Source organism: Marmota marmota, unplaced genomic scaffold, assembly GCF_001458135.2.
Source record: "Marmota marmota marmota unplaced genomic scaffold, marMar, whole genome shotgun sequence".
Classification (NCBI taxonomy): domain Eukaryota; kingdom Metazoa; phylum Chordata; class Mammalia; order Rodentia; family Sciuridae; genus Marmota; species Marmota marmota.
In genome coordinates, this window is record NW_026000241.1 from 28,149,718 (window position 1) to 28,174,486 (window position 24,769).

Below are 24,769 nucleotides of genomic sequence, written 5' to 3' on the forward strand. Positions count from 1 at the left end.
AGGGAGGGAAGATGAGAACTGATCACTTTCATAAGTCACTATAATGGGAATCCAAGGAGTAAATAATCTGACATCCTTTTTAAAAGGATCATTCCTGGCTATCATATCAAAGGACAGAGCAGGAAAAACCTGTGGCAATAATTCAAGCAAGAAATAAAGATAACTTGGACCATAGCAGTAACAACAGAGGAAGTGAGAAGTGAGATAAGACTCAGATATATTTGAAAGAAAGAACAAAACAAATGCAGAAAGAAAAGGAAAGAAATCAAGGATGATAGCAAGGTTTTTGGCCTCATCAGAAAGATTTGCTATTAACTAAGAAAGAAAAAGAAAAAAACTGGGGTTAATGCAGATCTAGGGGAAAAACACAGAAGTTCAAGTTCAGAGCTGTTAACTTTTTAAAGGACTCAAATGGAGTGTTTAGGGACCAGCTATACATAATCAGTAAATTTTAAATGAGTTTATTTTACAGACAGCTAAACAAAAGAAGAGCTCAATAAAGTCAAACCTTAAGTGTGAACATCTATTTGACTAGCTAATCAATAAATTTTCACTATTATTAACCTTGATTTGGCACATCTATTTGCTCCATCATTAAAAGTCTCAAAACTAAAAAAAAAAAAAAAATACTCTAATAGAATTAATAACTTAACTCAATATTTAGTTAAAAATGAGTGTTAGAAAAAATAATATTCAAGTAAGTTTAAATGATCACTACTCAATAGTACAAAAGGAATTAAATTATTCCTATAATAGATGTATACTTAGAAGTGAAAATGCCAGAAGATTCTGTCAGATTTCATCTGTAACTTTCATTGCAAATATAGTAAGCCCTACAGATTCATAAAGGCAAAAATAGTGCTGTTATACTTCACAGACACAAAAATGTTTAATGACAGGTTTTCACTCTTAACAAAATAACAATCATTTTTTAAGGATAATATGGTAAAAACAGAACTGAATACCAATAATTAATATGATCATATTGCCATATGATCAAATAATATCCAAGTTAGCTGTTTATCAAAGAAACATTTCTCTCCCCTCTAAAATAGAGTGTACTAAGTTTAACATTATCTTCTTAGTTAAGGACCTTATTACTTTTTATTTTTCAGGGGGGAGAGGAGGCCTTACTCTTTACTTCAGTTATGATACTGTAATACAGTGATCAATTATGGAACTACTGAGTTATTGTAGTATATGATGAAGTTGTTTACTAAATAATCAGCTAGCTAAACTTTACCAAATAGAAAACAAAAATTTTTTAACTGGCTAATCCACTAGCACAGCTTTAAATAATATAAAACAAAACTATGCCCTGTAAGAAGTGGTAAACTAAATAATTAAAATTTAGGTAAACAAGTAGAATTGGGGAAAGAAAAATGCTGATGAAATAAATGAAAAAAGGAAGTTAGTCCACTTAATAAATGTAGATATTTAGCCAACTGTCCTAACCTTAAATATTAAGCAATAAAGTATAATAAAAAATTAATGAGGTGCTTATTCTTCTAGTCTATACTATTTACAAAATTTAACCTAGATGCTTTATAATACATAAAAAAGAAAAAGCTGGCATCATGAAGCAAAAGTGCTATAAACTGCAAGAAATTAAAACCGGGCAGAAATGGGAATTGTGATTTAGAGGAGAGATAAAAGTTGAAACATTTTACCCAAAAGTGGACTGATCTGCTTCCCAACTCCTTTCTATGTCTCCACTACACTGAGCACATGGATGGAATGATTAGAATACCAAGCTACTCATAAAGATTGAATATATTTAAAACTAATTGTTTAATCTTTCCTCACATGAGCTTAAAACCAAATTTAAAGTCAGGCACAGTGGCACACACCTGTAATCCCAGCATCTCAGGAGAGGCTGAGGCAGGAGGATCACAAGTTTGAGCCAGCCTTGGCAATTTAACGAGACCCTGTCCGTAAATTAAAAAATAAAAAGGGGCTAAGGATATGACTCAGTGTTAAAACACCCCTGGGTTAAATCCCCAGTACCCTCCCGCCCCTCAAAAAAAAAAAAAGTAAGGCTCATCTTCTTAACAAATATTACCAAATGTTTTGAAGACCCTGTTTACAAATGCATTGTACAGAATTCTTTTTTGGTTTGGGTATAAATTTATACCTTTCAAAAACTATTGTGCTCACCCAGTGATGGTGGTAGATCCTGCTAAAAGACATAAGTCTTGTACAATTCACATATCTATGAAAATGATGTGAAAGACCGCATACTGAGTATAATTAATATAAAAAACAAGATTACATTTTAAGGAAAAAAATTTAGCTGATAATAAACATAATATTAATGAATTTTGTAAACATGAAAAACTAATGAGTTAATTTGATGATAAAATAATAAATGCAACCTCCTAATAAATTTTCTAATCATCTTCCTTTACTAATATCAGACCAGCTGTTGAGACTTCCACATACAGATGAAAACAAAAATTTTATCCAAAGATACAAACAACCAAGTAATTTAGGTCACATTTAAGTAACAAGATACTTAAGGTTTAGAATTTTAAAGAAAAATAAAACATACAGAAATTATCTACCTTAGTAACTGTGTAAAAACAACTATTATATGCAACATACCATATTAAGAAAATAATGAATAATAAATGTCATATGCCTTCACAATTTGCAAAACAAAGAAAGGAGATGTATACAATCCTTTAAATAATAACAGGAGCATCAATTAACAATTATTAAGCCCTTCTGAACCAGGCACTATTCTGAGTGCTTTAATCCTAACATAATCCAATGTGGTTTTACAGATGAAGAAACTGAGACACAGACAAGTTATGTAACTAGACCAAGAGGTTAGATACCATACATGTAACCTAGACAGTCTGTCCAGAAGAAACCACTGTGTAACACTGCCTCAAACTGAAAGGAACAAATGCAGTGGGTGCACTGAAAGTAGAGGAAATTATAAATGGATGTGATATTTGAGGCAGGTCTTTAAGTCTAAATGGAAAAGACAGAGGAAAGGCCATGCTTTTGCACATGCATGAAGAAAGCCTTTCCATCTCTGCCTCCTATCTGGCTTGGTGCACAAGGTATGCAGTGGTGACAGGCAGGCCACACATCCCACAGGAAATGTTGAAGAGCACACTTAGACCAACCCCAACTCTAAGGAAGGCTTGTTCTCCAAATGTGACATTCCTGACAGCCCTTTCTCGGGGGCAAACATGAATATAGACCACACTTAACTGTGTGTTCCAAGAAATGGGAGCTAGACATATATAAATTGACATTCTACCAGCAATGATGTCTTTTCTAGTGAGAAATACACTACGGTAAGAGAAAAACTACAAATAATGACATATATACAACACTTGTGTTTGGTCCATTTAAAAAAAAAAGGAAGAGTTTTCAGAAGCTTTCCTAAGCCCCTGGACCTGACTGGGCAACATTTACATGGGTAAAACCTCACTTCCCAAGGGGAAAGCCTTCCCTCCTAAGCCAGATTATGGACCCTGGTTGAAAAGGTAATACAGATAATTTTGGAAAATCACAAAAGAAATTACTCCTGAAATCTCAATGCAACCAGATACACTTATTACTTTCCTGGTGAAGAGACTGAGTAATTACAATTTTATTCTACTGTTTTATTCACTTGACAAATTCATTCATGATAAATTTTTGATGTACAAAGAACTGGGTATTCCCTTTCTCTCTCAACCTCATGGAAACCTCTCTACTGGTTTTATTTCTATCTCCTGCACAGCAAATTCCTTTGGACTCCTCAGCTAGATTCTTCTCCTCCACCTATCTCTAAATATTATGGTTGCAGAGAGTTTGGCTTGGTTTTGTGTATCTTCTTTGTATTCTTTCCATAAACAAGTTCATCAATTTCTATAAATTTAAGTATTTTATTATGAAAATTCCAAATTGACATATTCAGCTTTTCCAATAAGCTCTATATTCACAATCAATCGCTTGCTTAACACCTGCATTTGGATGTCCTACTGATATTTCACAATGAACATACTCGAAACAGAACTCTTCATCCTGTCCACTAAAAACCACTTCCTCCCCATGAATGTTCCTGTTCTCAAAATAGGCACCATTTGCCCAAGAAACTCAAATTGAACCTCTTGACATCTTCCTTTCCTCAAAAATCTTCCCCAATTCTGCCATCTAACAATCAGCCAGTTCTGTCAATTCTCTTTCAAAAAATGGTACCTCAAATTAACCCTCTTTTCATCTCTACTGCTACTAACCTAGTCTAGAATATCTTCGTCTCTTACCTGGATGACTATCAGCCTCTAGACTTATATCTCACCCTCTCTAGCAACCAGAATAATCTTCATAAAGTATAACTCTGCTTGATTTGGCCTAACCTCATTTTTCAACTTTATTTTTGTTCCATAGCATTTCCCTGCCCACTCCCCATACTCCTTCAATCCAATCACACCAAGCTTCTTCCAGCACCCTGAACCCAGAATATGTACAGTTCAACCTTAAATACTCATGGGTTCTTCATCCAGAGTCAACTAACTTAAGACTGAAAACATAAAAAAATACATAAATTTTTTAAAAGTCTGTACTGCCTTGTCATTTCCCCCTAAACGATATAGTATAATTATTTACATTGTATTAGGTATTATACATAATCCAGAGATGATTTAAAGCATATGGGAAGATGTACCTAAATTACAGGCAAACACTATGCCACTCTTTGTAAGATACTTGAGCATCTGTGGGTTTTGGTATCCATGGAGGGTGAGGGGGTTTGGAACCAATCTCCAGTAGATGCTGAGGGATGACTGTATCAGCTTTAGAACCTCAGCACATACAGCTTGTTATGTCAACAGTCCTTCACACCTTTATTAGTTCTCAGTTAAGATGCCACCTCCTTAGAAAAACCTTCCCAAGCCTGTCATGGTGGCCCATGCCTCTAATTCCTGCAAATTAGGAGGCTGAAGCAGGAGGATCCCAAGTTCAATTCCAGCCTCAACAACTTAGTAAGGCCCTAAGCAACTTAGTGAGACCCTGTCTCAAAATTTAAAATATTAAAAATTAAAAAGGGCTATGGATGTACTTCAGTGGGTTCAATCTCTGGTACCAAAAGGAAAAAGAAAAAAAAAATCCTTACCAACCTAACCTAAACTAAACTAAATTCCCGTTCTAAAACTCATCCCTTATTTGTTTTCTTCCATAGCAATTATTATGTCTGTTTACTTTTCCTCTTCTCCATGAAGGTAATTTTTGTTTTGTTTTGAAATAATTTCCAATCTGCCTTCACATTGAAACATAAGCTCCACAAAGGCTGGAGATCCCTTTTATCTTGTTCACAACTGCATCCCCAGTATCCAACTTAGTGCTGATCAGACACTGATCCTTAAAAAACATTTGTTTAATGGTAAATGAATATCATTCTCAAAATACACCTTATTCAATTTACCTTATCATTCAACTTACCTAGCAGCATAGGCAGTTGTTTTCTTAACACACCTGTATCCTTACACATTTTTTTCAAGAATATACTTTTATTTTGCTATTTCCCAGACCCCCAGTACCATTCTGAGCCTATCTATAGGTTTCCCTATTAATTTCTGAAGAGCTGCTTTGTCAAACATGAAATCTATTTTTATCTTTGATAATTTTTACCTCTTAACATGGCAAAATGCACTTATGTTCCATACTATCTTAATTCTAATAACTGCTTAGAAAAAACATACTTAACCTGAGCCCCTAGGGATCAGTAAGCCAAAAGATTCCCCTCCTTCCCAAGTCTCCAGAAGATTATGGGGCATCAATCCTAATGGTACTAATAGGTGTAACTTATAAAGTTAACTTAAACATATAAATATCTATTTAAACCAGCATAATCTCTTGCCTAAAAAAGTGTGCTTACTAAAACACACGCTCTACTTTGTAGCTTTCCAGCTGGGTTCTCAGCTAGTGGGACTGACCACTGAGGAATTGAAGGCCACTCGGGGAATCTGGTCAAATGTGTCCAACTGAACAAATGTGTATCCAAGTGAACATGCATTTCTCACTATCTTCTATACAGAAGAATGAAAATCTACTCAACCAGATTTACCAAAACCTCCAAATTCCATGGTCAGTAGTCCCCAATCAGCTGATTACAAAGCTATACTCAATTTAGTCATGACCCACTCCAGATAGCTCATTTAAAATGATGTCAGCATGGAGAACGAAAGAATATTTCAAGCATGGTGAATGATGAAATCAGAAACCATGTACAACTCTATTTCTCTGTACAAAGATTCTGTCACCAAACCAATAACAATACCTCAAAAAGCTCAAAAATGGAAGAACAATTTAAATAGCTTTTCCCCGCTTGAAAGTTGGATATCTGGCCATACATAATTTGAGAAAGGCAAAAGAATCAACCTTAGAAAATTATTATATGATAATCTTGATGAATATTTTATATCAACTATATTGACACGTTTGATAGAAACTATTTAGACGCGAAAATAGTATTCAAAGCACTCTGTCCATTATAATATGTTCAGATACAATCTGGGATTGATATTCCATGAATATATAGTAGTTTAAATACTACTCATTTTCACCATATACTACATAGTGAATTAATAATTTCCTACTAAAGCAGATAATCAAGAACAGTAAGTCTGCTACCTAAATACTAGAGAGTAATATTGTCTTTTGGGCCCATTTTACCTTTTTAGGCAAAGCTAACTTACAATGAGGATCTTTTGGTAATGTAATAACTAAAGCCATTTGGAGATAGTCCAAGCCATTTGATAGTCCCAGAAGTGCCCTATAACCACCAGAATTTAGGCTAAATGCACAAGGTTTTGCTCTAAAGTATTAAGAAATCATCAAAAAAAATCTATTATATAAACTCTAAAATCTTCTAAACAATTTTATACCTGGTGCAACAAGATAGTAAATTCAATCTCTTTATTTGTCCCCTCTTATAATATAAATTTTTCCTCTTTCCCCCCACTTCAAGTAACAGCTGTTTGTAAAGTCAGACTGTACACTGTCTGATATCAATTATGAACCACACTATTTATTGTAGGACCTTTACTGAAGTGATGCAAAAGGGTTTGGTTAAGAAGGCAAATCTTTCACCTTAAGCTAGAGAATATAAGAGTTACCTCAGAAAGAAATGATATTACTCCTATCCAATCCTGCCCTACCTTAGTCTGGGGGCCTCATTCTCAAACCCCTTCAATTCCACTTCCCCACTCATTATAATAATTCTAGACTGAGTTAGGTTTTCGCCACTGTAACAAAATACCTGAAAAGAACAACTTAAGAGGAGGAAAGATTTATTTGGGCTTGTGATTTCAGAAGTTTGAGTATAAGGTCAATCTGCTCCAATTCTTTGGGCCAGGAGTAAAACTGAGACCATCACAGTTGGAAGGACAAGGCAGAAGAAAGAAAGCTGCTCAGCCCATGAGAGCCAGGAAGCAGAGAGAAAAGGAGCTAGAGAGAGGATAAAACTTCCAGGGTACGGTCATTCCTAGGTCCTCCAACAAGGTCCCCACCTCTTAGTAGTCATTTAGTCATCAATAGATTAATCCATTAAGAAGGTCAGAGTCCTCCTGATCAAATTACTTCCCAAAATCCCACTTCTGAGCACTTAAGGTTTTGGGGGATATTACATATCTAACCATGACATAGACCATCTCCCCCTGCCTCTGCAGGCTCAGGCTACTTCTAGAGATTCTCAAAGACTGCACATGCTGGGCTCTACTGGCCTGTTAACTTAAACCTTACATCAAAATGTCAATTGCTCAAAACAATCAATAGTTATGCCACTTTTCAGAAACTTTGCCTTAGCTTGCAACAAAGATTTCCCTTCAGCAGAAGAATCTCTCACCTTTTTCCAGTTCACCACTTACATTCAAGTCTCGATCTTTCTGCTGTGAGAATTTTGGCCACAGAATTTTACCCTTGCCTACAGACATGCAGTCATCTTTTTCTAAGACTGGACAAAAGTTCCAAAATAAATGTCTCTTAATCATTAAGATTATAAATCAAACAGACACTCTGCATGTATATACAGAGTAGTGGTAATTTGTTTTCTTTCTTTCTTTCTTTTATATATATATATAGAACCCAGGGCCTTGCACACGCTAGGGGAGCACTCTACCACTGAGCCACATCCATAGCCTCCAATGGTGATTTCTTTAGTGTGTTCTGTCATTTTTAAATCTTTAAAACTTTGAGTTTCTTTCAATTCTAAGATGTTTTTTGACTCCTGGGTCCAGGGGAGAAAATGCATTTCTAACCATAAATTTTCTTCAAATATTTATTCCATTTCAGGCTGAAAATACTCAGTGGTAGAATTCTCCTACCATGAACAAGGCCCTGGGTTAACCCTTGGCACTGCAAAAGAAAAAGAAAAAAGGCAAAAAAAATAAAATTATATATATATATATTTATTTGCTTACTTACTCACTCACTCATTCAATTTCTAGGATGCCAAGAATATTTTTTCCAGGACAAAAGGGAGAAGGGGGAAACCAAGTGGATTATAAACAATTTGTTACATAGTTTGATAAACTTAGTGATGTATATACTGACCAAATTAATATTCAAAAAAATTGGCATTAGCTGATTGACTCTACTTATGTTAACATTTGATTAATGATAATATTTTTCTTTCTTGACTATATCAAGTAAGTGGAGTATGTGAAACAACATGTAATAACCTGGGACTGACTAAACTGAGAGATATTAATTTATATCCCTATCCTCACACCAAACTCATTTCCTCATGTTCTTCATATATCCTCTTAAAAACTTTTGAGTAAAGAAGGAATAAAAGCCTCACTTGAGTTCTAACTCAAATATGGAACTGATAACAAATAAACAGACTGTTTTAAATAAGCCAATAAACTATAAATTAACTACCACAGGCTCTAAGAAGTCAGAGAGGAAAAGAGGGTCACAATCTAGGAGGACAAAACTGAAAAAAAAATATCCTTCTTTTGTCTAGGTAACAGCAGCTAGGAAATATCATTTCAGTACTACTTCCTACCCAATATCTGAAAATCACTCTGAAATAAGCAAACAGATTCATTTTTAATTCATCCAGAGATGGGGCACTCACTCCCTCCTGAATTTGTCATTATTTCTCTGGACAGCTGATTTAAGATGAAGCCTTTTTATTCAAGCAGAAAATGGTTTCCCTCCAACTTAAAAAAAAAAAAAAAAAAGCAGTGCTAGTTCTCCCCAAAAATCATACAAAATAAGTTTAATCTCTCTCCCATTTTATGGCTCAGAAAACAATTAAACACAATTATGGCCTTCTCAACTTCTCCATGAAAAAAATAACTCAATTCTTTTCAAACATACCCTATGATCCTGGATAACAATTCACAACTGTTGGGCTGGGGATATAACTCAGTGATAGAGTGCTTGCCTAGCATGTAATGTCCTGAGTTAGAAAAGAAAAGAATTCCCAATTATCTTTATTTTTATAAATTGTATCTAAATTTTCTAAACACACAAGATGTATCCATTCTATCAGGGAAATAAGCAACACAGTGAACTCTCAGAACTAAATACTAGTCCTGACTTTGTCATTAAACTATCCATCTTTGGGGAAGTTGCATTTTTCCCTGGGCTAAAGGAACCACAAAACCATAAACTTCCCAGTTTCAATAGCCTATGAGTCTCTACAAAAAACAGTGTTTAGGGGCTGGCGATGTGGCTCAAGTGGTAGCACGCTCCCCTACATGCGTGAGGCACTGGGTTCGATTCTCAGCACCACATTGAAACAAAATAAAGATATTGTGTTCACCTAAAACTAAAAAATTAGAAACAAACAACAACAACAAAAAAAAAACAAACCAGTGTTTAGCTGGGCCTGGCAACACAGGCCTGGTAAACTTAGTGACTTGGGAAGTTGAGGCAGGAAGATCTCTCAAGTTCGAGGCCAACCTCAGCAATTTAGTTAGGCCCTAATAAGTACTTAGCAAGACTGTCTCAAAATAAAAAGGGGCTGCAAATATAGTTCAGCGGTAAGCACTCCTGAGTTCAATTCCCAGTAACACCTCCCTGTAAAAAAAACTACAAAAAACAGTGATTTAAAGTATCACTTTCATTTTGTTAAAAATATAACATTAATACGTTTGCTTAATTAAGTGCCTCTCAGATGTAAAACACAGCTTAATGCTCTAAGAAAGAGTATTTAAGCCCTAACTCTTAGAATAACACCAGATGAAAGGGCTGGAAAGGCTGGGTATGTAGCTCAGTGGTAGAGCACTTGCCTAGCATCTATGAGGGACTGGGTTGAATCCCCAGCACTGCCAAAAAAAAAAAAAAAAAAATTTTTTTTTTTTTTTAAAAGAACATAATATAATGCTGGATGGTGGGGGATGAAGGGAGACAAAACAGCCATGTAGTAAGTATGTGGTTTTATGTAGAATACACACATAACTAAAAGCACCATCAAAGGAGGACTGAGGGTATACCTCAGTGTTACTGTGCATATACGCAGTCCTGGGTTTAATCCCCAGAACACAAACCCCCCAAGAGAGGAAAAAGATAAAGATGAAATAACTAGATAGTTTACTATTACTTGATATTTAAATATAAGCATAGATTTAAGCTACTTGTTGAGATCTGTGCTATCCAATACAATAGTTACTAGTCACATATTTAAAGTGTTTAATTAAAAATTCAGTTATCTCTTGGACTAACCACTTTTCAAGTACTCAATAGCCACATATGGGTAGTGGCTACTGTACTGAACAGTGCAGATACAGAACACTTGTTTCATGTGAGAAACTTCTACTAGAACAGAAGGCTGAATTCATAGTTCTTCCACTAATATGTGACCTTGGGACAAATTACTCAACCTCTCTAAACCTGTCTTCCTAGCCATGAAATCTTGTCTAAAACTAGTATAAACCTCAATGGATAAATCATGAAGATTTAATAGGAATATACTGATAAAGCACTTAGCACACTGCCTCAAACACTGGAAGCACACAATAGTTTTTACTTCCCCAACTATAACTATATTTATTCATTCATAATCATATTGAATAAAAACAATATGCTACATTTGAAATACAAGATTAAAGAAAGCACTACCACCCAAGTGAGTGAAATAGGTAAAATGGTTGTACTATGAAGCGTCAGGTGTATAGACAGGAGTGGGGTGTTGGGTAAACAGCAACACAGTCTAAGAAGAGGAAACAGCAAATGTCAAGACAAACCTTGGCTCTGAGATGAGGGCTCTGCCTCTCCTTTTGGTCATTTCAAATTGTTACCTGACTTCATATTTCATATGGATGAGTGTATACTTCATCTTTCATATGAATGAGTCTACCTGTGCGTGAATTTTATTAGCTTATGGTTTTACCTAATTCTATTATACATTTTAGAATAATGTTTTATTTCTGCACAAATACAGACTTAGACTTTTAAAAGCATCCCAGTAAGTCCATTTGCCAGTTCTAAATGAACATGAAAAAAAGAAAGAGAGGAAGAAAAAAGTTAGGGTAACTTCCAAGACTCTGTCTCAAAATAAAAAGGGTAAAAAATATAGTTCCATGGTAGAATGTTCCTGGGTTCAATCCCTTAGACAGGGAGAAAAGTCCAAGAGGAAAATTCTGAAACATAAATGCAAATGTGAAAATTCTCATTTTTCTCAAAATAAAATATACTAACAATAAGTTTCACCTGTCATTTGCAATAGTGCTTAATTGATAAAAACATTTAAATCAATGAATGTACTAATCACTGTAAAGAAATAATGCGGTTGTGCAAAAGAATACTGTTTTCAGTATAGCTTAAAAGATAAAGAGCTGTGGGAGTTCAAATATTAAAGTTAGTGACTAATTGACATTTTCTATCTAAAGTGCTCAATTAATAAATCTGAAATAATAATAATCAGTTGTAAGTCTAAGCACACTAAATAAAAAAATGTTCTGTAGCTGTTATAAAATATAATCCCAGTGTGATCACTTAATATGTGTTTCTCAGGCACATTCCTGTACTTTTCTTAAAACAGCAAAGAATAGAACAAAGGAAACACAATATTAAAAGACCACAAGCAATGGGCACTAAATTTACTTTATCATTCAACATGTTCTTTTTCATGAAGAAATAAGTATTTTAATTAAAATAACTTTAAAATAAGAAAGCAAGAAATTTTTCCAGTTATTTATTTTATTTTTTGAAGTAAAGTAATGGCACATAAAGTTGCCCTTCTGCAATAACAAGGTAGCGAGCTCTTTAAGACTATGTTGGTAGTATCCTGAGTGAAAAGTCAGCTTCAAGGAAAATACAAAAATAAAACTATATATACTTTTGGCAGTAATAAAGGAAATCTCTTAAAATTCATTAAAAAATTTTACAGAAATGAGAATATAAACAAGATTGAAACTACTGAAATTCTGAACAGCCAATAGAACATAGGGTAAAACCATGCTTTCTCATTCTTCATCACATAGTACACATATCCCAACTCTGCAGGTCTGTCAATTGCAGGTGCAATTCCAAACAATTTTATTAAATCTCTATCTAGTCACTTACTTAGTACATTTCCATTATTTACAGAGTCTTTTCTCTTCCTGAAGTCTATGTAAGATGACTCAACACTGTAGCAACTGAGTCAAGCGCTTATGTAAGTGAATAAAAAATATTCCTTGATCGCCTGTATTGAGATGGATATGAATAATTCAGCTCCCTATAACACAGGCCCTCAATGTATACTTAAATTTCATCATGTTAATGATTCCGCAGCAAGAAATATGCCAGCATTTTGCTAAAAACATTCACATAACTTTTAGTTATTCATATCATATATTACTAATTATATGCCTTGCACCCCAAAAGACTCTAAGCTGGCTTACAAAAATGTATGTAGTATCACAGTATAAAATGAAGATATGGATTTAAGAGGGAAAGGGGGTAGAAAAATAAAATACAACAACCAGAGGGTTAAGGTTTCTATACAAAATGTCATTAATTACTAAAATTGTGGAGCTAATAAGGCTACAGGCTGCTGGGCAGCCAAACTAAAGGACAATCTGCAGAGGCTGCAAAGACAAATTGGTTTCTGCCTGTAGTAACACCATTCTCCTAGTCTATAAACATCACACTCATTACAATCATTCTTCATATCTTTAACTCTGTCTCACAAAATCATACCATAAAAATGTTTGCCAATTCAAAACATCTCCCATTTCCTCTCCCTTTCCCCCCGCTTCTCTCTCTTATTTCTAACATCACATCATCAGGTCCCACCAGAACATGACACCTGTATTCATGCAATAGCTTTCTTAGCGTACCCTCTAACTCATTATATCTTCCTCTCTTTAATGTCCTTTTCCACTCCATATTAAAAATTATAAAACTAATTTATATGACATTTTTATCAAAACTTAATTCCATTTTCTTTTATTCAATATTTAAATCTCAAAAAATAGCAACTGACAATTTTAATACCTTTCCTAGACAGCCCTTAACAAATCTGCCTCCCATATGGGAAGGAGGCCAAACTGCTGACATCACTGTTCTAAGGGTAACTATACTAAATTCTCCCCCTTCATGTCTCTGCTTCAACTCTTTTCTTTCTCTTACCTAAGCCACCCTTTACTTCCTCCTGCCTTTCCAAATCCTATCCGTTCTTCAAAGCCTACTTCATCTCCTTCCTTAAAAATGTTCTCTCATTTTGGTTTCTCAGCTTTCATGAAATCTACTTGATTTCTCACAACGTGTCCTATTCACATGGTTCTCTAAGCATCTTTATGTCTTATCAATTGTAACCAGATCTTCAGAACTAGGTGCCACATCTGGGTATCTTTTTAAGTCTACACTTGGCTTAGCATAGATCTACCATTAAGCCCCTCAATGAATTCTAAATTGAATTGTAGGAAAATGTGACATAGAATCACGCTGAGTAACCGGGAAAAACTAATCTGGCAGTAAAGTGCAGACTTTCACAAACAGGAAGTTAAAAACTGTCAAATGGGGTTGGCATGTGGCTCAGTGGCAAAGCATTTGCCTGGCATTTGCAAAGCCCTGGTTTGATCCCCAGTCCCAAAAAGACCAGAAAAAACAAAACAAAACAAACAAAAAAAAACTATCAAATGTAGCCAGACACAGTGGCACGCGACCATTTTCACAGCTACTCCAGAGGCTAAGGAAGGAGGATCACAGGTTTGCAGGGAGCCTGGGCAAGTTAGTCAGATCCTGTTTCAAAACAAATTGTTTTAAAAAGGAGACTGGAAATGTAGCTCAGTAGCAGAGCATTTGCCTAGCATACTTGAGGCACTGGATTTAATCCCTGGTAGTGCAAAAACAGACAATACAAATTTTAAAATAGGCAAAGGAAATGAATAAACATTGCTCCAAAGAAGATATACTAAGCACATGAAAAGATGATCATCATCATTATCCACCAGGGTAAGGCAAATCAAAACCACAATGAAATACCACTTCATGCCTACTTGGATGGCTATCATCAAAAAGAGGGACAATAAGAAGTACTGCCAATGTTGTGGAAAAATCAGAATCCTAATGACAGGAAAATAAAATGGTGTAGTCAGTACGGAATACAGTCTGGCAGTTCCCCCAAAGGCTACATATAGATGTACTATATGACCCAGCACTTCCACTCTTAGGTGTACACCCAAGAAAAATGAAAATAAATTGTCTACCAAAAAATTGTACAAAAATGGTCATTATAGGGCTGGAGTTGTGGCTCAGTGGTAGAGAGGTTGCCTGGCATGTGTGAGGCACTGGGTTAGATTCTTGGCACCACATATAAATAAAAATAAAGGTCCATTGAGAGAATATTTTTTTAAAATGTTCGCAACAAGGGCTGGGGCTATAGCTCAGTAGCAGAGCACTTGCCTTGCACGTGTGAGGCACTGGGTTCAATCTTCAGCACTACATAAAAATAAACAAATAAAATAAAGACATGCTGTCCATCTACAACTAAAAAAAAAAAATGTTCACAACAGCATTAATCATAATAGCCCATAAGTGAAAATAACCAAAATGTCCATCAATTGATAAGTGGATGCATAAATGTGGCATATCCATAAAAACTGAATATTCTTTAGTCACACAAAGGAATAAAGTACAGATATATGCTGCAATATACTATAATAAAAATATGCTTTATGAGAAACCAATTAACCTCTCCCGCAAAAGATTTTTGTATAATTCTATTTATGCAAAATGTTCAGATAAGATAAATCCATAGAAAAACAAAGTAGACTATTGCCTTGGTCATGGGATGGAAGAGTTGGGGAAAAGGTAACTGCTAAAAGGCATGTTGTTATCTTTTGTGGGTACACAAAATATCATAAAATCTATTATGGTGATTTTACAACTCAGTGAATATTTTAAAAACCTAAAAGAATAAGAAAATTTTATATTTTATATCTCAATAAAGCTGTTTTTGAAAAAAGTTAAGCAGAGACAGTATACAATGAGCAAATTCTTGAAACAAGAGAAATAAAAATGTGCAAAAGAAAATGAATAAATATGCTAGTAAACTTGAATTACCTCTACCTCCTCTTTTTTGGTTTACTTCCTCCTTTTACTTATACAATTACCAAATTAAAACTCAAAATCCAAATGATTCATTTTACCTTTCAAAAAGTAACAAAGATTCTTTGTCATTCCCATGTTCATAAACCTAGTACAAGCTTTAGCAGTAACAACAGATCATAACACATTTGAATTTAGCTTCTTTGCAATACAGAGGAACAAGTCACTCTTTAAAAGGTGATAAACATTTAATTTTAATTTGGAAATTTTCTGGTCCACTAGCTATCAGTTCTCCACCAGCACCAAGATAATATAAACACTGGCATTCCCAGATTTAAGGTCTTAGCTTGTGACAAACTATGGATAATTGTCAAAGTCACAACTTGCAGTCATTTATAAAGGACAGTGTGATTCCAGCCATTAGATCTCTGAAAGAATATAACATGAATATGATCTATTTCATCCAACTAAGCTGGTATGCAAGGCAGTGAGGTAGTGAGCAATTATAATCAAGCTCAGCACCTCTAACTCAATTGTCATGAAAATATTTATGGATCTTCAGAGACCTCAGGATAGAGACCCTCAAATGTCATGGATCATTTATGACATCCAACATAACAGCTGAGGCCAAGCAAAATATATTCTACTCTTTATAGGAAATACTCTAAGCATATACCAAATCTCAATCAAATAATGTGCATTTTTCTATGATGCTAGAGACTCTATTATTTTATGAGCAGAAACATTTTTTCTTAGGTATGTCATAAAATTTTAGCTGGCAACAATAGTGCACATCTGTAATCCCAGCTACTTGGGAGGCTCAGAGAGAAGAACTGCCAAGTCTAAAGTCAGTCAGACAATGTATTGAGATCCTGTCTCAGAATAAAATTTTCTAAAAGGGCTGAGAAAGTAGCTCAGTGGTTGAGCACTTGCCTAGCATGTCCAAGCCCCTAGGTACAATTATCAGTACCACTCCCCCCCAAAAAATATACACATGTATAGTAAAGATTGATTGCTTTTAAACATGTATTCCTTAAATTATAATTAGCATAAAAATGAATTATTGATAAAGATAAATTAAATTCCATTTTAAAAACAAAACCCTATTACATTTTTACTTCATTTAAGAACAAAAAAATAGGAAAACTGCAAGATGCAGAAGCATATAATTCATCTAAGAAGAAATAATTCAACCTATTAAATCACTTGTGGATGTATTTTAAAATAATATTTGGGAGGACTGTAGGTAGCTCAGTGGTAGAGTATTGCTTAGCATGCAAAGGCCCTAGATTGAATTCCCAGCACCAAAAATAAAATGTAAAAAAAAAAACCTAGGTTTATTCAAACACCTAAAAATAAATTCAACCAATACTTTAGTAACTTCCTCTGAAAAAGCTTTACATAAACAACATATTCATATAATATACTTGCGCAATTCTTAAATACATGCTAATTCTCTTAATATGATTCCTAGTTCCCTTAATATGATTCCAAGAATTCCTTAACTAGATATCGCCTAAGAAATGCACCTAAATTCAGAAGTCTCATCTCTAACCTGACATAGAGAATTATGTTGTACTCTATTAAGGTTCCAGAAAACTGGATAAATAACACTCTGAATGGAATTTGACATACACCCTTACACACACCAGTCAATAAACAGGTAAAATCCTTCTCTGCTCTCTGCCTAAACAAGTAACCCCACAGACATTCTCTCACAATTATTCTTTAACTGTGATAGCAGACTAAACCTACAGAGCCAAAAGGCAGGGTTTAGATAGTATACTGGGAGAGTGGTTACACAAAGTAGTATCAAGGAAATGATTTCTTCTGAAATCAGATATGACACACTAATTAAGTGACTCTGACTCCGTTAGGCAGACAGCTTTAATTTGCTATGTTTTTGTAAATTAATTCATTACAGTCATTAGTAAACACCTTAAAGACAACACAGAACTTTAAATATCAACCACCACTGCACTGTTAACCTTGGCCAAAAATAAACCAAACAAAAATTATGTTCTAACTTATTTTTCTGAAAATAGTAATCACATTTTCACTGAAATATAGATGGGCAGATTTACTGAGCCACAAATAAATATTTGACACCAAACAATCGTAAAACCATAATAATCCACTTAACAAGCACCATCTATATTAGGAAGCCAAGCACACAAGAAATGTACAACCAACCACCACCTACCTATCAGCCACATCAGAAGGACCCTATGCTTACCAAACAGAACACACAAAAAGGTACAGGATCTTTTTCTCCACCTGACCCAGTCCAAGAATCTTTTTAGAAAATCAATAAAAGAAGCCAAAACCACTGCACTGCAGACAGACCCAGCTTCTAAAGCAAAGTTATTTAGCTATCCAATTCTCAGCTCACATGTGGATTTCCTTACAAATTTCCATAAACCAGAAAATTAACCCAAAGTAGGCATCTTTCCTAAACTGTCTGAGGGATTTGTTATATATGACGTCTATATTTAAAAATCAAAAACTATTTTATGTATTTTGCTTTATTTATTAAAAAACTCACATATGAACCAAACAGAATCCTCAACCAAAGCTCAACGAAAATGTAAACCTCGAAATTTCAGATGACACTATGATTAAACTTTTCTCTCTTACATGAAATAGAACAGTGGCTCAATCATTTATTTATTTAAATAACCAATATGTAACTCCTTTCCTTGGTATATTAAGCTTTTATGCATGCTTACAGTATACACCTAATCAAAGTTAAATTATTATCTATAACAAGTCAAACTAAAACAAACTAAATACTTCCCAAAATTAGAAAATAAAATACCTAAGAACAGTTACAAAACAGTCTACATCACACAATATGTGAATTATATTTATCAAAACTGAGCTTTAAACAACTCATTAAACAAAGTCCCTTTTTGTTTGGCCAATAATCTATTATCAGAATGTAAACAAAGTAATATACAAATAAGCTCACACAATATAACAATTGAGTTGTTTACAACAAAAAGAAAACATTTGATATAATATAGTTCATTTTTTTTAAAACAAGATCCCCATCATTAAAAAATATAATATTTTAAGAAACTGGGATTAAAAAAAACAAACTCAATCCAAACTGGAGTTTGTGAAATGGTCATCAAAGGCTAAAAACAATGATCTGCCACCTGAAATAACCATGATAGTGTGACAAAAATTTTAAATAGTCTTACTGAACAAATTTGTACTAAAGATTGCACCTCAGGCCACTTTCCAACTGAACTACATCTCCAGTCCTATCTATCTTAATTTTGAGACAGGGTCTGGCTATCACTAAGTTGCTGAGGCTCATTTTGAACCTGTGATTCTCCTGCCTCAGCCTCCCTAATTGCTAGGATTATAGGTGCATACCAATGCACCCAGCTATTTGTTTTGAGTGAAACAGTCTTTGAACATTATTACTAAAAGTTTATACACTGTACATTACTCTCATGTTAAGAACCACATTAGATTTACCACAAACATGATAAGCCTTATTAGAATTTTTGTTGACAATTATTTTGTTGTCAACTAGCTATTGATCAACATAACCATCTGCAAAATTCTCACTTTAATACATTTAGTTGGTATCATTGTTCTCACATGAACAACAACAACAAAAAAACCAGTAAAATCAGAAATTATACCAAAATGAGGCTGGGGTTGTAGTTTAGTGGTAGAGAAATTGCCTAGCATATGTGAGACACTAGGTTCAATTCTCAGCACCACATTAAAATAAGTTAAAATAAAGGTATTGTGTCCATCTAAATATATATATAAGACATCATACCAAATAAATTCTACTTATATTCAATGTTGGGTACATTTTCATTTTATCTACCTTCTCACCTTTAACATATAAGACTAACAATTTAAACTATAAAAACTCCGTTGATCTGGTTCCAACACTGACCTCATATCAAAACAGAAATAAATGCCTTTATATAGTCAAATCACCATCCTTCAACTATTATACTAGACCCGGAAGATAGTATTAGGCAGTTTATATTTCTCCTCTCTTCTATGTACCTGTATAGCATTAATCATTTCCAGAAAAGTACTTTTATTTCCTCTAAGTAAACAATAACCATAAAATTGGAGATATGTGGTCATAAAGGGAGAGACTGTTTTATATTTAACATCATTTCCTCAAATCATGCACTCCTACTCTGTCAACACAGGTGACATAAGAAAAAACGTAAACCAGAAAAAACACTGTTTAATGTTCCTGCATTTTTAAATTTTTTTATTTGTTAATGGCATGTTTTAGTTAAACATGACATTAGAATGCATTTCGACATACATAGAGTATAACTTTCCACTTTCCTGCATTTTTAAAAATCAATTTCCATCAAGACAACTGAATAATTATCAAACAGCACATATTTTATCTGTACTACTATTCTATCATTAAAGAAATCATTTAAGGCCCTAACATCTCTTCCATCAAGATAATTTTATTTGTTATCCTGTAATTTCACTACCTCATTGGATTACACTAGTTTTGGCAACTCCATGTATCAATATAAACATGTTCGTTGAATAATTCTCTTTCTGTACAGAAACAACCACAACCATTGTTTTCCACAGTCATTAAAGTCCAAGCCACAATGATGTTTTTACTCATTAGTCAGATTACAACAATTACACATCAGACCAACAGTTCAAATATACCTTCTGCAAAAGATACAAGTAAATAAAAATCAGAAAGTACTTACCTACAATTGGGAGGAGGGTCCAACGTAATTTCTGCAAGTTCCTTCTGAATTCTTTAAAATAAAGACAAAGAAAGTTATGTTAAAATGTCTTCACTCTTAATATTAATCTATTTAATTAAAATATTGTGTTTTAATAATATTTTCCTTTTGCATGTTTTTAATTTGAAATACTGTCTAAAACATCAGATACAATAACAAAGCTGTAATTTCTGCAAGTTTTGAGGATATATTTACAAAGGGTGATAAGACTGACAACTATCACTGCTTGCAGCTTTTGGAGGCAACACTTCATCAAACCACTTAACAGCACTAACCAAAATTTCCAGTTTATATTGGAAAAATTTGTTACACTATTTATGGGGTCATTCTAACTTCTGATTTATATTAGAAACCTCTACACTGGATGGAAAGCTGATTGATTAGGTTGAATTCACACATACTGACTGATCCAATCAAATGACAAAGAAAGGAATATCAGAATCTCACTCCAACATTTAAAATTCCTACCAAAACACATAAGCTTCCTGAAGCTTCTAAATTACAGCAGGTTGAGGCTTTGAAGTTTGACACCATTCCTTCTGTTAGAACTATCCTGATATTACATGAATAATTATTTTAATGTCATTGCATGAGTTTCATACAAAGAAAAAAATTTAAACCTGTTTCTGTTCTGTGTTTTTCCTTCTTGTTTTTTGGTAGGGGATGGCAGTGCTGGAAACTGAACCCAGGGCCACACACATGCTAACCACTCATAGTACCACTGAACTACAACCCCAACCCCTTCAAGTGTTCTCTACTTTGATTTTTTAACTGCATCTAATGTATACAAGGGCTAACAGTGCAATACTATTTTCTAAGACTACACTTAACAATCTCTTAACTATCATTCATGTCTTATTAAACTTAGACTTTTTAAAAATATTTTTGTTAGTTATTGATGGATCTCTATTTATTTATTTGTTTGTATGTGGTGCTAAGAATCGAACCCAGGGCCTCACACATGCTATGCAAGCATTCTACCCCTGAGCCACAGCCACAGCTCCAAACTTAGACTTTTTTAAATCAAATTTTTAAAAATCTCAAAAGCATTTCTTTCTTTTGCCTCGGTTTTTAAATATGAGATGTTTAACAACTGCCTATTGTTGGGTAATTATTGTGATAGTACATGAATAATAGTTGACTAAAGTACCTTTAAAAAGTGGATCTGAACAGAAACAATTACACTCAAATCATTCTTTACCTTTTTTTAAGATAACAAACAGAATTACTAGAATAAATGGAACTCCTCCAACAGGATGGTTACCAACTGCCTAAAGAAACTGCCTGATAAAATTATATGATTACTTATACAATTCACCTTTCTAAACCATGTGATTCAAAGTTGGGAAGGCATTATTAATGAGAGCAAGAAAAATAAGCTAAAAGCCAAAAACATTCATTTAAATTCTAGTATACTATTAATTGAGTCCACAGGCAAAAATACTACTAACAACACCATGTGTGGTGGCGCACACCTACAATCGCAGCAATTTGGGAGGCTGAGGCAGGAGGATCACAACTTCAGAGGCAGGAGGATCACAAGTTCAAAGTCAGCCTCAGCAACTTAGTGAGACCCTAAGCAACTTAGCAAGACCCTGAATCAAAACTAAAAAATAAAAATGGCTAGGGGCTGAGGCTGTAGCCCAGGGGTAAAGTGCTTGCCTCGTATGTGTAAGGTACTGAGTGCAATCCTCAGCACCACATAAAAAAATAAATAAAGATAGTGTGTTCATCTACAACTAAATAAGTATTTTTTTTAAAAATAAATAATAAAAATGGCTAAAGATGTGCCTCAGTGGTTATAAAATAAAAAGATTAAGCTCCATGATCTCTTTTTTAATATAGATTCTGTGATGTGCTTACATGCATACAAGTACATATAGCCCATAATTAAAATACGGAAGTCTCAAAGATCTAAGACAACAGAACACCATTTATGGATTTCACAAAAGTATAAAACAGGCATTTCAAAACTAAATGGATACATCCAGGTTACATATGCCAAAGTAAGCACACACACATATTTACCTCTTCTGAGCTAAGGAACCCTCCTTGGGGTGGGAGATACAGCAAATGCAGAAAGGAATAAAAAAAAAGAAGGGAAGTGGCAGTGGATGTAAATCAAACAGGATGTAATGGGCAAAAGGGAGCAAAAGAAATGTATAAAGACATAATAAAGATGCAAGGAAAGGGTTGGGGATATAGCTCAGTTGGTAAAGTGCTTGCCTCACATGCATAAGGCCCTGGGTTCAATACCCAGCACCACACAAAAATAAATAAATAAATAAATAAGATTCAAGAAGGGAGTGGGAAGAATCAAATTCTAAAAGGAAAAAAAAAGTTGTATAAGAAAATCATAGATCAAACATGAAGAAAACTAAAATGTAACATAGCTTTAATCAATAAATGATAAAGGGAAAAAGAATCTATTTTTGCCTAAATGCTATGACCTAGGGTAATCCAAGAATCACGGCATTGGATTGTAGGAAATCTAATCCTAACATGTTGTCTGGTCTAGCAATGGATATTTAGTTATACAATTTACTGGACTTTTACTTATAGGCAAAACACAGAAGAAGAGCTATCACTGCACAATACAATGTAATGTTACTAACCTTCAACCCAAAAGAAACCATAAAAGGCAGCTAATTAAAAACCAGCTAAAAGAGGGTAAAGGAGCCGGACAATGTAGTGCATACCTATAATCCCAGCAACTCAGGAGGCTGAGGCAGAAGAATACCAAATTCAAGGTCAGCCTTAGCAACTGAACAAGACCCTGTCTCAAAAATTAGAAGGATTGGGGATGTAGTTCAGTGGTATAGCACCCCTGGGTTCAATCTCTAGTATCCTGCCCACCAAAAAAAAAACAAAAAAACAAAAAACAAAAAACTTTTGTTCTTTTATCTGTTACCAGTGAACAGATAAAAGAACAAAAGAATTCCTATTCCTATTTTACAAAGTAGATAATCAAAAAATATTGCTGAAGTTTGAAGGAACAGGGAACAGAAATTTATATTCTTTAATTTTTTAGGGTATAAAGGCAACCAATAATCAATCAGTCTCTTTCTTTTAGTTGACTATCATTAAATGGGAGGAGGGAAAAGGAAGAACAAGCAAAACTAAATCTTAATATTTCCGATCAGAGAGTCAAAAAATATTATTTAATAATCCTACAAAATAAGAAATAAGTATATTATTTAGAGTTATGCAGAAAACCAACAAAGACTGTTGGGAACCTGTTGCTTTCCATTAAAAAATATCTGTACTGCTTGATTTGTTAGGAGAAACAAGAGTAATCTTTATAAATTGTTTTTATATTGAGAGAATGAAAACAAGAGGCATTCAAATCAGTGTGCTTAGCTAGGCGTGGTGGTACACATCTATAATCCCAGCTATTCCAAAGGCAGGAGGGTCCAAAGTTGTAGGCCAGTCTAGGCAATTTAGTAAAACCCTGTATCAAAATTAAAACAAAAAAAAGGCTGAAAATGAAGCTCAGTGATAGAATATATGCCTATCATGCACAAGGCCCTGGGTTCAATCCCTAGTAATGCAAAAAAAAAAAAAAGAAAAGAAAAGAAAAAAAGACCTGCTTAAATTATCAAAGAAAACCATTTTTAACAACAAAGAACTTTAGGGTTTTCAAATTACTCAACTTGATTTCTGTTTATACTTCCCCTTTTGGTTTACAAAAATGATAAATCATAATTTTCTGTCACAGAATTCTATAACAGAACTTGAACTCTTCCAGATGACTATAATTCCAAATCTATATTACTCAATACAAAAAGCAATTTACTGATAAATTCGACAACTATGAGCAATAAGCCACTATATTATAATATATTTCAAGCCACTGTTACCTAAGAATGGTTATATTTCTCTTGATAGAAAAGATTATACTAAAAATTGCTATTTAAACTATTGTAAGACGTCCTGCTGTTTTCAATGATAGCAATTGAATTCAATCTCAAAAGTTGTAATCATTATGGTATGTATTAAGTTTCTCAGTTCTTGACATTGTGGGACAAGGAAGGTAGCTATTTCAGATTCTGTCCCTTAGGGTAAGGAGAAATGAAAGTGTCAAAAATCATACAGTATACCTCTGGTGGGGGCAGACTCTGGGGAATTAAACCCAGGGGTGCTTTACCACCAAGTCACATCCCCACTCCTTTTTATTTTTTTTTATTTTGAGACAGGAACTCACTAAGTTGCCCAGACCAGTCTCAAACTTGTGATCCACCTGTCTCAGGCTTCCTAGTTCCTGGGATTTTAGGAGTGAACCACCATACCTGACTTAGTATACCTTTTACATGATGATCTGAGATCATTAAAAGTAAATAAAATAAATTTCACAAAATTATCTAATTACCACTGTTTTATCAGTGCTCATTTTAAAAAAATAAGGAAACTAAGATTATGTATTTTAAAAAGGTAAACTGAAAGACTGAGGCAATTATCTTTTAAGTCAAACAAAAAGACTCCTCTCTCAGCAGAACTTTTTTTTTTTTTTTTTT

General features: G+C 34.0%; 1 protein-coding gene across 3 annotated transcripts in view; it reads right to left on the minus strand.

The window, feature by feature from the left end:
• Positions 1–24,769, minus strand: part of LOC125613717 (ubiquitin-conjugating enzyme E2 E2) — a 242,182-nt gene that overhangs the window by 207,677 nt on the left and 9,736 nt on the right. For all 3 annotated transcript variants that reach the window (XM_048794901.1, XM_048794902.1, XM_048794903.1), the window contains exon 2: positions 20,217–20,267. In XM_048794901.1, the coding sequence (XP_048650858.1) occupies positions 20,217–20,267 (51 nt within the window). The remainder of the gene's footprint in view (positions 1–20,216; positions 20,268–24,769) is intronic.